The 13,850-nt window shown below is 42.6% G+C and overlaps 1 protein-coding gene across 1 annotated transcript in view; it reads left to right on the top strand.

Annotated features, from left to right (window-relative positions):
- The window catches only part of LOC116937716 (intermembrane lipid transfer protein VPS13A-like), a 43,659-nt gene that overhangs the window by 17,230 nt on the left and 12,579 nt on the right, over positions 1 to 13,850 (top strand). The window contains exon 8 of the mRNA XM_076057105.1: positions 3,690 to 3,804. Coding sequence (XP_075913220.1) covers positions 3,690 to 3,804 — 115 coding nt within the window. The remainder of the gene's footprint in view (positions 1 to 3,689; positions 3,805 to 13,850) is intronic.

Below are 13,850 nucleotides of genomic sequence, written 5' to 3'. Positions count from 1 at the left end.
ACCGTGTCTCACCGTGTCTCTGTGTGTCTCACCGTGTGTCTCTGTGTGTCTCTGTGTGTCTCTGTGTCTCCAGCTACTGTGTGATGCTGGTGCAGGAGATGAATCTGTCTCTCTCCCCGTGTCTCAACGTGTGTCTCTGTGTGTCTCTGTGTGTCTCTGTGTGTCTCTGTGTGTCTCTGTGTCTCTAGCTACTGTGTGATGCTGGTGCAGGAGATGAATCTGTCTCTCTCCCCGTGTCTCCCCGTGTGTCTCTCCGTGTCTCTGTGTGTCTTACCGTGTCTCTGTGTGTCTCTGTGTGTCTCTGTGTGTCTCACCGTGTCTCTGTGTGTCTCTGTGTGTCTCTGTGTCTCCAGCTACTGTGTGATGCTGGTGCAGGAGATTAATCTGTCTCTCTCTCTGTGTGTCTCTGTGTGTCTCTGTGTGTCTCTGTGTGTCTCACCGTGTGTCTCTGTGTGTCTCTGTGTGTCTCTGTATCTCCAGCTACTGTGTGATGCTGGTGCAGGAGATGAATCTGTCTCTCTCTCTCTGTGTCTCTGTGTGTCTCTGTGTCTCCCCGTGTCTCACCGTGTCTCTGTGTGTCTCTGTGTGTCTCTGTGTCTCCAGCTACTGTGTGATGCTGGTGCAGGAGATGAATCTGTCTGTCTCCCCGTGTGTCTCTCCGTGTCTCTGTGTGTCTTACCGTGTCTCTGTGTGTCTCTGTGTGTCTCTGTGTGTCTCACCGTGTCTCTGTGTGTCTCTGTGTGTCTCTGTGTCTCCAGCTACTGTGTGATGCTGGTGCAGGAGATGAATCTGTCTCTCTCTCTCTGTGTGTCTCTGTGTGTCTCTGTGTGTCTCACCGTGTGTCTCTGTGTGTCTCTGTGTGTCTCTGTATCTCCAGCTACTGTGTGATGCTGGTGCAGGAGATGAATCTGTCTCTCTCTCTGTGTGTCTCTGTGTGTCTCTGTGTGTCTCACCGTGTCTCTGTGTCTCCAGCTACTGTGTGATGCTGGTGCAGGAGATGAATCTGTCTCTCTCTCTGTGTGTCTCACTGTGTCTCTGTGTGTCTCACCGTGTGTCTCTGTGTGTGTCTGTGTGTCTCTGTGTGTCTCCAGCTACTGTGTGATGCTGGTGCAGGAGATGAATCTGTCTCTCTCCCCGTGTCTCACCGTGTCTCACCGTGTGTCTCTGTGTGTCTCTGTGTCTCCCCGTGTCTCCCCGTGTCTCACCGTGTGTCTCTGTGTCTCCAGCTACTGTGTGATGCTGGTGCAGGAGATGAATCTGTCTCTCTCCCCGTGTCTCTGTGTGTCTCTGTGTGTCTCTGTGTGTCTCACCGTGTCTCTGTGTGTCTCTGTGTCTCCAGCTACTGTGTGATGCTGGTGCAGGAGATGAATCTGTCTCTCTCTCTGTGTGTCTCTGTGTGTCTCTGTGTGTCTCTGTGTCTCCCCGTGTCTCACCGTGTCTCTGTGTCTCCAGCTACTGTGTGATGCTGGTGCAGGAGATGAATCTGTCTCTCTCTCTGTGTGTCTCTGTGTGTCTCTGTGTGTCTCTGTGTCTCCCCGTGTCTCACCGTGTCTCTGTGTCTCCAGCTACTGTGTGATGCTGGTGCAGGAGATGAATCTGTCTCTCTCTCTGTGTGTCTCTGTGTGTCTCTGTGTGTCTCTGTGTCTCCCCGTGTCTCACCGTGTCTCTGTGTGTCTCTGTGTGTCTCTGTGTGTCTCCAGCTACTGTGTGATTCTGGTGCAGGAGATGAATCTGTCTCTCTCTCTGTGTGTCTCACTGTGTCTCTGTGTGTCTCACCGTGTGTCTCTGTGTGTGTCTGTGTGTCTCTGTGTGTCTCCAGCTACTGTGTGATGCTGGTGCAGGAGATGAATCTGTCTCTCTCCCCGTGTCTCACCGTGTCTCACCGTGTGTCTCTGTGTGTCTCTGTGTCTCCCCGTGTCTCCCCGTGTCTCACCGTGTCTCTCTGTGTCTCCAGCTACTGTGTGATGCTGGTGCAGGAGATGAATCTGTCTCTCTCCCCGTGTCTCACCGTGTCTCACCGTGTGTCTCTGTGTGTCTCTGTGTGTCTCACCGTGTGTCTCTGTGTGTGTCTGTGTGTCTCTGTGTGTCTCCAGCTACTGTGTGATGCTGGTGCAGGAGATGAATCTGTCTCTCTCTCCGTGTGTCTCTGTGTGTCTCTGTGTGTCTCTGTGTGTCTCCCCGTGTCTCCCCGTGTCTCCCCGTGTCTCACCGTGTCTCTCTGTGTCTCCAGCTACTGTGTGATGCTGGTGCAGGAGATGAATCTGTCTCTCTCTCTGTGTGTCTCTGTGTGTCTCTGTGTCTCCCCGTGTCTCACCGTGTCTCTGTGTGTCTCTGTGTGTCTCTGTGTCTCCAGCTACTGTGTGATGCTGGTGCAGGAGATGAATCTGTCTCCCTCTCTGTGTGTCTCTGTGTGTCTCTGTGTGTCTCACCGTGTCTCTGTGTGTCTCTGTGTGTCTCTGTGTGTCTCACCGTGTCTCACCGTGTGTCTCTGTGTGTCTCTGTGTGTCTCTGTGTCTCCAGCTACTGTGTGATGCTGGTGCAGGAGATGAATCTGTCTCTCTCTCTGTGTGTCTCTGTGTGTCTCTGTGTGTCTCACCGTGTGTCTCTGTGTGTCTCTGTGTGTCTCTGTGTGTCTCTGTGTCTCCAGCTACTGTGTGATGCTGGTGCAGGAGATGAATCTGTCTCTCTCCCCGTGTCTCTGTGTGTCTCTGTGTGTCTCTGTGTGTCTCTGTGTGTCTCCAGCTACTGTGTGATGCTGGTGCAGGAGATGAATCTGTCTCTCTCCCCGTGTCTCTGTGTGTCTCTGTGTGTCTCACCGTGTGTCTCTGTGTGTCTCTGTGTGTCTCCCCGTGTCTCTAGCTACTGTGTGATGCTGGTGCAGGAGATGAATCTGTCACTCTCCCCGTGTCTCTGTGTGTCTCTGTGTGTCTCTGTGTGTCTCACCGTGTCTCACCGTGTCTCTGTGTGTCTCTGTGTCTCCCCGTGTCTCCCCGTGTCTCACCGTGTCTCTCTGTGTCTCCAGCTACTGTGTGATGCTGGTGCAGGAGATGAATCTGTCTCTCTCCCCGTGTCTCACCGTGTCTCACCGTGTGTCTCTGTGTGTCTCTGTGTGTCTCACCGTGTGTCTCTGTGTGTGTCTGTGTGTCTCTGTGTGTCTCCAGCTACTGTGTGATGCTGGTGCAGGAGATGAATCTGTCTCTCTCTCCGTATCTCTCTGTGTGTCTCTGTGTGTCTCTGTGTCTCCCCGTGTCTCCCCGTGTCTCACCGTGTCTCTCTGTGTCTCCAGCTACTGTGTGATGCTGGTGCAGGAGATGAATCTGTCTCTCTCCCCGTGTCTCACCGTGTCTCACCGTGTGTCTCTGTGTGTCTCTGTGTGTCTCACCGTGTGTCTCTGTGTGTGTCTGTGTGTCTCTGTGTGTCTCCAGCTACTGTGTGATGCTGGTGCAGGAGATGAATCTGTCTCTCTCTCCGTATCTCTCTGTGTGTCTCTGTGTGTCTCTGTGTGTCTCTGTGTGTCTCACCGTGTGTCTCTGTGTGTGTCTGTGTGTCTCTGTGTGTCTCCAGCTACTGTGTGATGCTGGTGCAGGAGATGAATCTGTCTCTCTCTCCGTATCTCTCTGTGTGTCTCTGTGTGTCTCTGTGTCTCCCCGTGTCTCCCCGTGTCTCACCGTGTCTCTCTGTGTCTCCAGCTACTGTGTGATGCTGGTGCAGGAGATGAATCTGTCCGTCGACGTCGGATTCGTCACCGAACTGCTCAGAATATTTTACCCAGAGGCACCCGGCGGGATCACAGAGGAAGAGAGGGTGAGAGACCCATAGAGTTGACATTCATAGAGACCCACATAGAGTTGACATTCATAGAGTTTACATTAATAGAGACCCCCATAGAGTTTACATTCATAGAGACTCATAGAGTTTGCATTCATAGAGACCCATAGAGTTTACATTCATAGAGACCCATAGAGTTTACATTCATAGAGTTTACATAGAGACTCATAGAGTTTACATTCATAGAGACCCACATAGAGTTTACATAGAGACTCATAGAGTGTACATTCATAGAGACCCCCATAGAGTTTACAAAGAGACCCACATAGAGTTGACATTCATAGAGAGACTCTTAGAGTTGAAATTCATAGAGACCCACATAGAGTTGACATTCATAGAGTTTACATTCATAGAGACCCCCATAGAGTTTACATAGAGACTCATAGAGTTGACATTCATTGAGACCCACATAGAGTTGACATAGAGACCCACATAGAGTTTACATTCATAGAGACCCACATAGAGTTGACATTCATAGAGTTTACATTCATAGAGACCCACATAGAGTTTACATAGAGACCCACATAGAGTTTACATTCATAGAGACCCACATAGAGTTTACATAGAGATTCATAGAGTTTACATTCATAGAGACCCACATAGAGTTTACATTCATAGAGACCCATAGAGTTTACATTCATAGAGTTTACATAGAGACTCATAGAGTTGACATTCATAGAGACCCACATAGAGTTTACATTCATAGAGTTTACATACAGACTCATAGAGTTGACATTCATAGAGACCCACATAGAGTTTACATTCATAGAGTTGACATTCATAGAGACCCACATAGAGTTTACATTCATAGAGTTTACATTCATAGAGACCCACATAGAGTTTACATTCATAGAGACCCATAGAGTTTACATTCATAGAGTTGACATTCATAGAGACCCACATAGAGTTGACATTCATAGAGATCCACATAGAGTTGACATTCATAGAGTTTACATAGACTCATAGAGTTTACATTCATAGAGACCCCCATAGAGTTTACATTCATAGAGACTCATAGAGTTGGCATTCATAGAGACCCACATAGAGTTGACATTCATATAGTTTACATAGAGACTCATAGAGTTTACATTCATAGAGACCCCCATAGAGTTTACATTCATAGAGACTCATAGAGTTGACATTCATAGAGACCCACATAGAGTTGACATTCATAGAGACCCATAGAATTTACATAGAGACTCATAGAGTTTACATTCATAGAGTTGACATTCATAGAGACCCACATAGAGTTTACATTCATAGAGACCCACATAGAGTTTAAATTCATAGAGTTTACATTGAGACTCATAGAGTTGACATTCATAGAGACCCACATAGAGTTTACATTCATAGAGTTTACATTCATAGAGACCCACATAGAGTTTACATTCATAGAGACTCATAGAGTTTACATTCATAGAGACCCATAGAGTTTACATTCATAGAGACCCACATAGAGTTTACATTCATAGAGTTTACATAGAGACTCATAGAGTTTACATTCATAGATACCCCCATAGAGTTTACATTCATAGAGACTCATAGAGTTGACATTCATAGAGACCCACATAGAGTTGACATTCATAGAGTTTACATAGAGACTCATAGAGTTTACATTCATAGAGACCCCCATAGAGTTTACATTCATAGAGACTCATAGAGTTGACATTCATAGAGACCCATAGAGTTTACATTCATAGAGACCCATAGAGTTTACATTCATAGAGACCCATAGAGTTTACATTCATAGAGACCCACATAGAGTTTACATTCATAGAGACCCATAGAGTTTACATTCATAGAGACCCATAGAGTTTACATTCATAGAGACCCCCATAGAGTTTACATTCATAGAGACCCATAGAGTTTACATTCATAGAGACCCACATAGAGTTTACATTCATAGAGTTTACATTCATAGAGACCCATAGAGTTTACATTCATAGAGACCCATCGAGTTTACATTCATAGAGACCCATAGAGTTTATATTCATAGAGACCCACATAGAGTTTACATTCATAGAGACCCATAGAGTTAACATTCATAAGGACCCATAGAGTTTACATTCATAGAGACCCCCATAGAGTTTACATTCATAGAGACCCATAGAGTTTACATTCATAGAGACCCACATAGAGTTTACATTCATAGAGTTTACATTCATAGAGACCCATAGAGTTTACATTCATAGAGACCCATCGAGTTTACATTCATAGAGACCCATAGAGTTTATATTCATAGAGACCCACATAGAGTTTACATTCATAGAGACCCATAGAGTTTACATTCATAGAGACCCCCATAGAGTTTACATTCATAGAGACCCCCATAGAGTTTACATTCATAGAGACTCATAGAGTTTACATTCATAGAGACCCACATAGAGTTTACATTCATAGAGTTTACATTGAGACTCATAGAGTTGACATTCATAGAGACCCACATAGAGTTTACATTCATAGAGTTTACATTCATAGAGACCCACCTAGAGTTTACATAGAGACTCATAGAGTTTACATTCATAGAGACCCACATAGAGTTTACATAGTGACTCATAAAGTTGACATTCATAGAGACCCACATAGAGTTTACATTCATAGAGACCCCCATAGAGTTTACATTCATAGAGACCCACATAGAGTTTACATTCATAGACACCCATAGAGTTTACATTCATAGAGACCCCCATAGAGTTTACATTCATAGAGACCCCCATAGAGTTTACATTCATAGACACCCATAGAGTTTACATTCATAGAGACCCCCATAGAGTTTACATTCATAGAGACCCATACAGTTTACATTCATAGAGACCCATAGAGTTTACATTCATAGAGACCCATAGAGTTTACATTCATAGAGACCCACATAGAGTTTACATTCATAGAGACCCATAGAGTTTACATTCATAGAGACCCATAGAGTTTACATTCATAGAGACCCATAGAGTTTACATTCATAGAGACCCACATAGAGTTTACATTCATAGAGACCCATAGAGTTTACATTCATAGAGACCCCCATAGAGTTTACATTCATAGAGACCCATAGAGTTTACATTCATAGAGTTTACATTCATAGAGACCCATAGAGTTTACATTCATAGAGACCCATCGAGTTTACATTCATAGAGACCCATAGAGTTTATATTCATAGAGACCCACATAGAGTTTACATTCATAGAGACCCATAGAGTTAACATTCATAAGGACCCATAGAGTTTACATTCATAGAGACCCCCATAGAGTTTACATTCATAGAGACCCATAGAGTTTACATTCATAGAGACCCACATAGAGTTTACATTCATAGAGTTTACATTCATAGAGACCCATAGAGTTTACATTCATAGAGACCCATCGAGTTTACATTCATAGAGACCCATAGAGTTTATATTCATAGAGACCCACATAGAGTTTACATTCATAGAGACCCATAGAGTTTACATTCATAGAGACCCCCATAGAGTTTACATTCATAGAGACCCCCATAGAGTTTACATTCATAGAGACTCATAGAGTTTACATTCATAGAGACCCACATAGAGTTTACATTCATAGAGTTTACATTGAGACTCATAGAGTTCACATTCATAGAGACCCACATAGAGTTTACATTCATAGAGTTTACATTCATAGAGACCCACCTAGAGTTTACATAGAGACTCATAGAGTTTACATTCATAGAGACCCACATAGAGTTTACATAGTGACTCATAAAGTTGACATTCATAGAGACCCACATAGAGTTTACATTCATAGAGACCCCCATAGAGTTTACATTCATAGAGACCCACATAGAGTTTACATTCATAGACACCCATAGAGTTTACATTCATAGAGACCCCCATAGAGTTTACATTCATAGAGACCCCCATAGAGTTTACATTCATAGACACCCATAGAGTTTACATTCATAGAGACCCCCATAGAGTTTACATTCATAGAGACCCATACAGTTTACATTCATAGAGACCCATAGAGTTTACATTCATAGAGACCCATAGAGTTTACATTCATAGAGACCCACATAGAGTTTACATTCATAGAGACCCATAGAGTTTACATTCATAGAGACCCATAGAGTTTACATTCATAGAGACCCATAGAGTTTACATTCATAGAGACCCACATAGAGTTTACATTCATAGAGACCCATAGAGTTTACATTCATAGAGACCCCCATAGAGTTTACATTCATAGAGACCCATAGAGTTTACATTCATAGAGACCCACATAGAGTTTACATTCATAGAGTTTACATTCATAGAGACCCATAGAGTTTACATTCATAGAGACCCATAGAGTTTACATTCATAGAGACCCATAGAGTTTACATTCATAGAGACCCACATAGAGTTTACATTCATAGAGACCCATAGAGTTTACATTCATAGAGACCCCCATAGAGTTTACATTCATAGAGACCCCCATAGAGTTTACATTCATAGAGACCCATAGAGTTTACATTCATAGAGACCCATAGAGTTTACATTCATAGAGACCCATAGAGTTTACATTCATAGAGACCCACATAGAGTTTACATTCATAGAGACCCATAGAGTTTACATTCATAGAGACCCCCATAGAGTTTACATTCATAGAGACCCATAGAGTTTACATTCATAGAGACCCACATAGAGTTTACATTCATAGAGTTTACATTCATAGAGACCCATAGAGTTTACATTCATAGAGACCCATAGAGTTTACATTCATAGAGACCCATAGAGTTTACATTCATAGAGACCCACATAGAGTTTACATTCATAGAGACCCATAGAGTTTACATTCATAGAGACCCCCATAGAGTTTACATTCATAGAGACCCATAGAGTTTACATTCATAGAGACCCACATAGAGTTTACATTCATAGAGTTTACATTCATAGAGACCCATAGAGTTTACATTCATAGAGACCCATCGAGTTTACATTCATAGAGACCCATAGAGTTTATATTCATAGAGACCCACATAGAGTTTACATTCATAGAGACCCATAGAGTTAACATTCATAAGGACCCATAGAGTTTACATTCATAGAGACCCCCATAGAGTTTACATTCATAGAGACCCATAGAGTTTACATTCATAGAGACCCACATAGAGTTTACATTCATAGAGTTTACATTCATAGAGACCCATAGAGTTTACATTCATAGAGACCCATCGAGTTTACATTCATAGAGACCCATAGAGTTTATATTCATAGAGACCCACATAGAGTTTACATTCATAGAGACCCATAGAGTTTACATTCATAGAGACCCCCATAGAGTTTACATTCATAGAGACCCCCATAGAGTTTACATTCATAGAGACTCATAGAGTTTACATTCATAGAGACCCACATAGAGTTTACATTCATAGAGTTTACATTGAGACTCATAGAGTTGACATTCATAGAGACCCACATAGAGTTTACATTCATAGAGTTTACATTCATAGAGACCCACCTAGAGTTTACATAGAGACTCATAGAGTTTACATTCATAGAGACCCACATAGAGTTTACATAGTGACTCATAAAGTTGACATTCATAGAGACCCACATAGAGTTTACATTCATAGAGACCCCCATAGAGTTTACATTCATAGAGACCCACATAGAGTTTACATTCATAGACACCCATAGAGTTTACATTCATAGAGACCCCCATAGAGTTTACATTCATAGAGACCCCCATAGAGTTTACATTCATAGACACCCATAGAGTTTACATTCATAGAGACCCCCATAGAGTTTACATTCATAGAGACCCATAGAGTTTACATTCATAGAGACCCATAGAGTTTACATTCATAGAGACCCATAGAGTTTACATTCATAGAGACCCACATAGAGTTTACATTCATAGAGACCCATAGAGTTTACATTCATAGAGACCCATAGAGTTTACATTCATAGAGACCCATAGAGTTTACATTCATAGAGACCCACATAGAGTTTACATTCATAGAGACCCATAGAGTTTACATTCATAGAGACCCCCATAGAGTTTACATTCATAGAGACCCATAGAGTTTACATTCATAGAGACCCACATAGAGTTTACATTCATAGAGTTTACATTCATAGAGACCCATAGAGTTTACATTCATAGAGACCCATAGAGTTTACATTCATAGAGACCCATAGAGTTTACATTCATAGAGACCCACATAGAGTTTACATTCATAGAGACCCATAGAGTTTACATTCATAGAGACCCCCATAGAGTTTACATTCATAGAGACCCCCATAGAGTTTACATTCATAGAGACCCATAGAGTTTACATTCATAGAGACCCATAGAGTTTACATTCATAGAGACCCATAGAGTTTACATTCATAGAGACTCAAATAGAGTTTACATTCATACAGACCCATAGAGTTTACATTCATAGAGACCCTCATAGAGTTTACATAGAGACTCATAGAGTTTACATTCATAGAGACCCACATAGAGTTTACATAGTGACTCATAAAGTTGACATTCATAGAGACCCACATAGAGTTTACATTCATAGAGACCCATAGAGTTTACATTCATAGAGACCCATAGAGTTTACCTTCATAGAGACCCATAGAGTTTACATTCATAGAGACCCATAGAGTTTACATTCATAGAGACCCACATAGAGTTTACATTCATAGAGACCCATAGAGTTTACATTCATAGAGACCCAAATAGAGTTTACATTCATAGAGACCCACATAGAGTTTACATTCATAGAGACCCATAGAGTTTACATTCATAGAGACCCATAGAGTTTACATTCATAGAGACCCACATAGAGTTTACATTCATAGAGACCCCCATAGAGTTTACATTCATAGAGACCCACATAGAGTTTACATTCATAGAGACCCATAGAGTTTACATTCATAGAGTTTACATAGAGACTCATAGAATTGACATTCATAGAGATCCACATAGAGTTTACATTCATAGAGTTTACATAGAGACTCATAGAGTTGACATTCATAGAGACCCCCATAGAGTTTACATTCATAGAGACCCATAGAGTTTACATTCATAGAGTTTACATAGAGACTCATAGAATTGACATTCATAGAGATCCACATAGAGTTTACATTCATAGAGTTTACATAGAGACTCATAGAGTTGACATTCATAGAGACCCCCATAGAGTTTACATTCATAGAGACCCATAGAGTTTACATTCATAGAGACCCATAGAGTTTACATTCATAGAGACCCATAGAGTTTACATTCATAGAGACTCAAATAGAGTTTACATTCATAGAGACCCCCATAGAGTTTACATTCATAGAGACCCCCATAGAGTTTACATTCATAGAGACCCATATAGAGTTTACATTCATAGATACTCATAGAGTTTACATTCATAGAGACCCATAGAGTTTACATTCATAGAGACTCATATAGAGTTTACATTCATAGAGACCCATGAATGTATGTATGTGAGTGTGTGTAACACTGTATGTGAGTGTGTGTTACACTGTGTGTGTATGTGAATGTATGTGTGTGTGTAACACTGTGTGTATGTGAGTGTGTGTAACACTGTATGTGTGTGTATGTGAATGTATGTATGTGTGTGTGTGTGACTGTGTGACTGTATGAGTGTGTAACACTGTATGTGTGTGTAACACTGTGTATGTGTGTGTGACACTGTGTATGTGTGTGGACCCCCCTAATGGAACATCTTCGCCGGTTAGAAACATTTAGGCTGGCCTGCCTACGATCCATCCTGGGTTTAACCAGACTGGATTGTGTGAGGAGCTCACAAATCCTTGAAAGATCTGGGCAAGGTCCCATCGGTGAGCTCCTCCGCCAGGCAAGGCTGCGATGGCTGGGTCATGTAGCCCGCATGCCCAGCCACCGCATGCCGAAACAGCTTTTGTTCGGCCGGATTGAGGGGGCTAAGCGGGCGCGGCACGGGCTAGAGAAGAGATGGAGTGACGTGGTACAGGAGGACGTGGAGCTGAGTGGACTTGCCGATGACTGGTACCAGCGGTGTCAAGATCGGCCTCTGTGGAGGAGGCTCGTGAAGGATGCTACTGGGCAGTTGGAGGCAGTCGCCCTCCAACAACAACGGAGGGCGGAGGAGCGACGCTCACAACAGCGAGCGGAGTGCCGGGTGGCTAAAGCACAGCGGGTTGGCACAGTAGGGGGCACAGGTGGTGCATCAGCCAGTCATCTCAGTCAGTCGACCCGTGGCACCTGCTGGGTCTGCCCCGTGACCTCCTGCCAGCGGGCGTTCGACACTTCACGTGGCCTCAGGGTGCACATAGCCTGGCACAAGCGTCGTGGTGACGTCACCGCCACTTAGTGGCGAATGGCGGTTGTTGTTGTTGTTGTGTGTGTAACACTGTATGTATGTGAGTGTAACACTGTATGTATGAGAGTGTGTGTAACACTGTGTATGTGTGTGTAACACTGTGTGTATGTGAGTGTGTGTAACACTGTAACACTGTATGTATGTGTGTGTAACACTGTATGTGAATGTATGTATGTGAGTGTGTGTAACACTGTGTGTAACACTGTGTGTATGTGAGTGTGTGTAACACTGTGTAACACTGTATGTACGTGAGTGTGTGTAACACTGTATGTGTGTGTAACACTGTATGTGTGTGTGTAACGCTGTATGTGTGTATGTATGTGTGTGTGTAACACTGTATGTATGTGTCTGTGTGTAACACTGTGTGTGTGTAACACTGTGTATGTGTGTGTGTAACACTGTGTGACTGTATGTGTGTGTGTGTAACACTGTGTAACGCTGTATGTATGTATGTGAGTGTGTGTAACACTGTGTATGAGTGTGTGTAACACTGTATGTATGTGAGTGTGTGTAACACTGTGTGTATGTGAGTGTGACTGTGTGACTGTGTAACACTGTGTATGTGAGTGTGTGTAACACTGTGTAACACTGTATGTGAGTGTGTGTGTGTAACACTGTGTGTGTATGTGTGTGTATGTGAATGTATGTATGTGAGTGTGTGTAACACTGTATGTGTGTGTGTATGTGTGTGTATGTGAATGTATGTATGTGAGTGTGTGTAACACTGTATGTGTGTGTGTAACACTGTATGTCTGTGTGTAACACTGTATGTGTGTATGTATGTGTGTGTATGTGAATGTATGTATGTGTGTGTGTGACTATATGTGTGTGTGTAACACTGTATGTGTGTGTGTGACACTGTGTAATACTGTATGTGTGTGTAACACTGTATGTGTGTGTAACACTGTGTATGTGTGTGTAACACTGTGTAACACTGTGTATGTGTGTGTAACACTGTGTATGTGTGTGTAACACTGTAACACTGTATGTGTGTGTAACACTGTGTAACACTGTATGTATGTATGTGTATGTGTGTGTGTGACTGTGTGACTGTATGTGTAACACTGTGTAACACTGTGTGACTGTATGTATGTGTGTGTAACACTGTGTATGTGCGTGTAACACTGTGTGTGTAACACTGTGTATGTGTGTGTAACACTGTGTGTGTAACACTGTGTATGTGTGTGTAACACTGTGTGTGTAACACTGTGTATGTGTGTGTAACACTGTGTGTGTAACACTGTGTATGTGTGTGTAACACTGTATGTATGTGAGTGTGTGTAACACTGTATGTGTGTGTAACACTGTGTAACACTGTATGTATGTGTAACACTGTATGTGTGTGTAACACTGTGTAACACTGTATGTGTGTGTAACACTGTATGTGTGTGTATGTGAATGTGTGTGTGTGTAACACTGTGTGTGTGTAACACTGTGTGTATGTGACTGTGTGACTGTGTAACACTGTATGTGTGATGTGTGTGTGTAACACTGTGTATGTGTGTGTAACACTGTGTAACACTGTATGTATGTGTGTAACACTGTATGTGAATGTATGTGTGTGTGTGTGTAACACTGTTTAACACTATGTATGTGTGTATGTGTAACACTGTGTAACACTGTGTAACACTGTATGTATGTGATGTGTGTGTGTATGTGTGTGTAACACTGTGTAACACTGTGTGTGTGTAACACTGTATGTGTGTGTAACAC

The sequence above is a fragment of the Petromyzon marinus genome, chromosome 79 (assembly GCF_048934315.1).
Source record: "Petromyzon marinus isolate PM22_M1 ecotype Great Lakes invasive population chromosome 79, UKy_Petmar_22M1.pri1.0, whole genome shotgun sequence".
NCBI lineage: Eukaryota > Metazoa > Chordata > Hyperoartia > Petromyzontiformes > Petromyzontidae > Petromyzon > Petromyzon marinus.
This window is presented reverse-complemented; position numbering and strand designations above follow the sequence as displayed.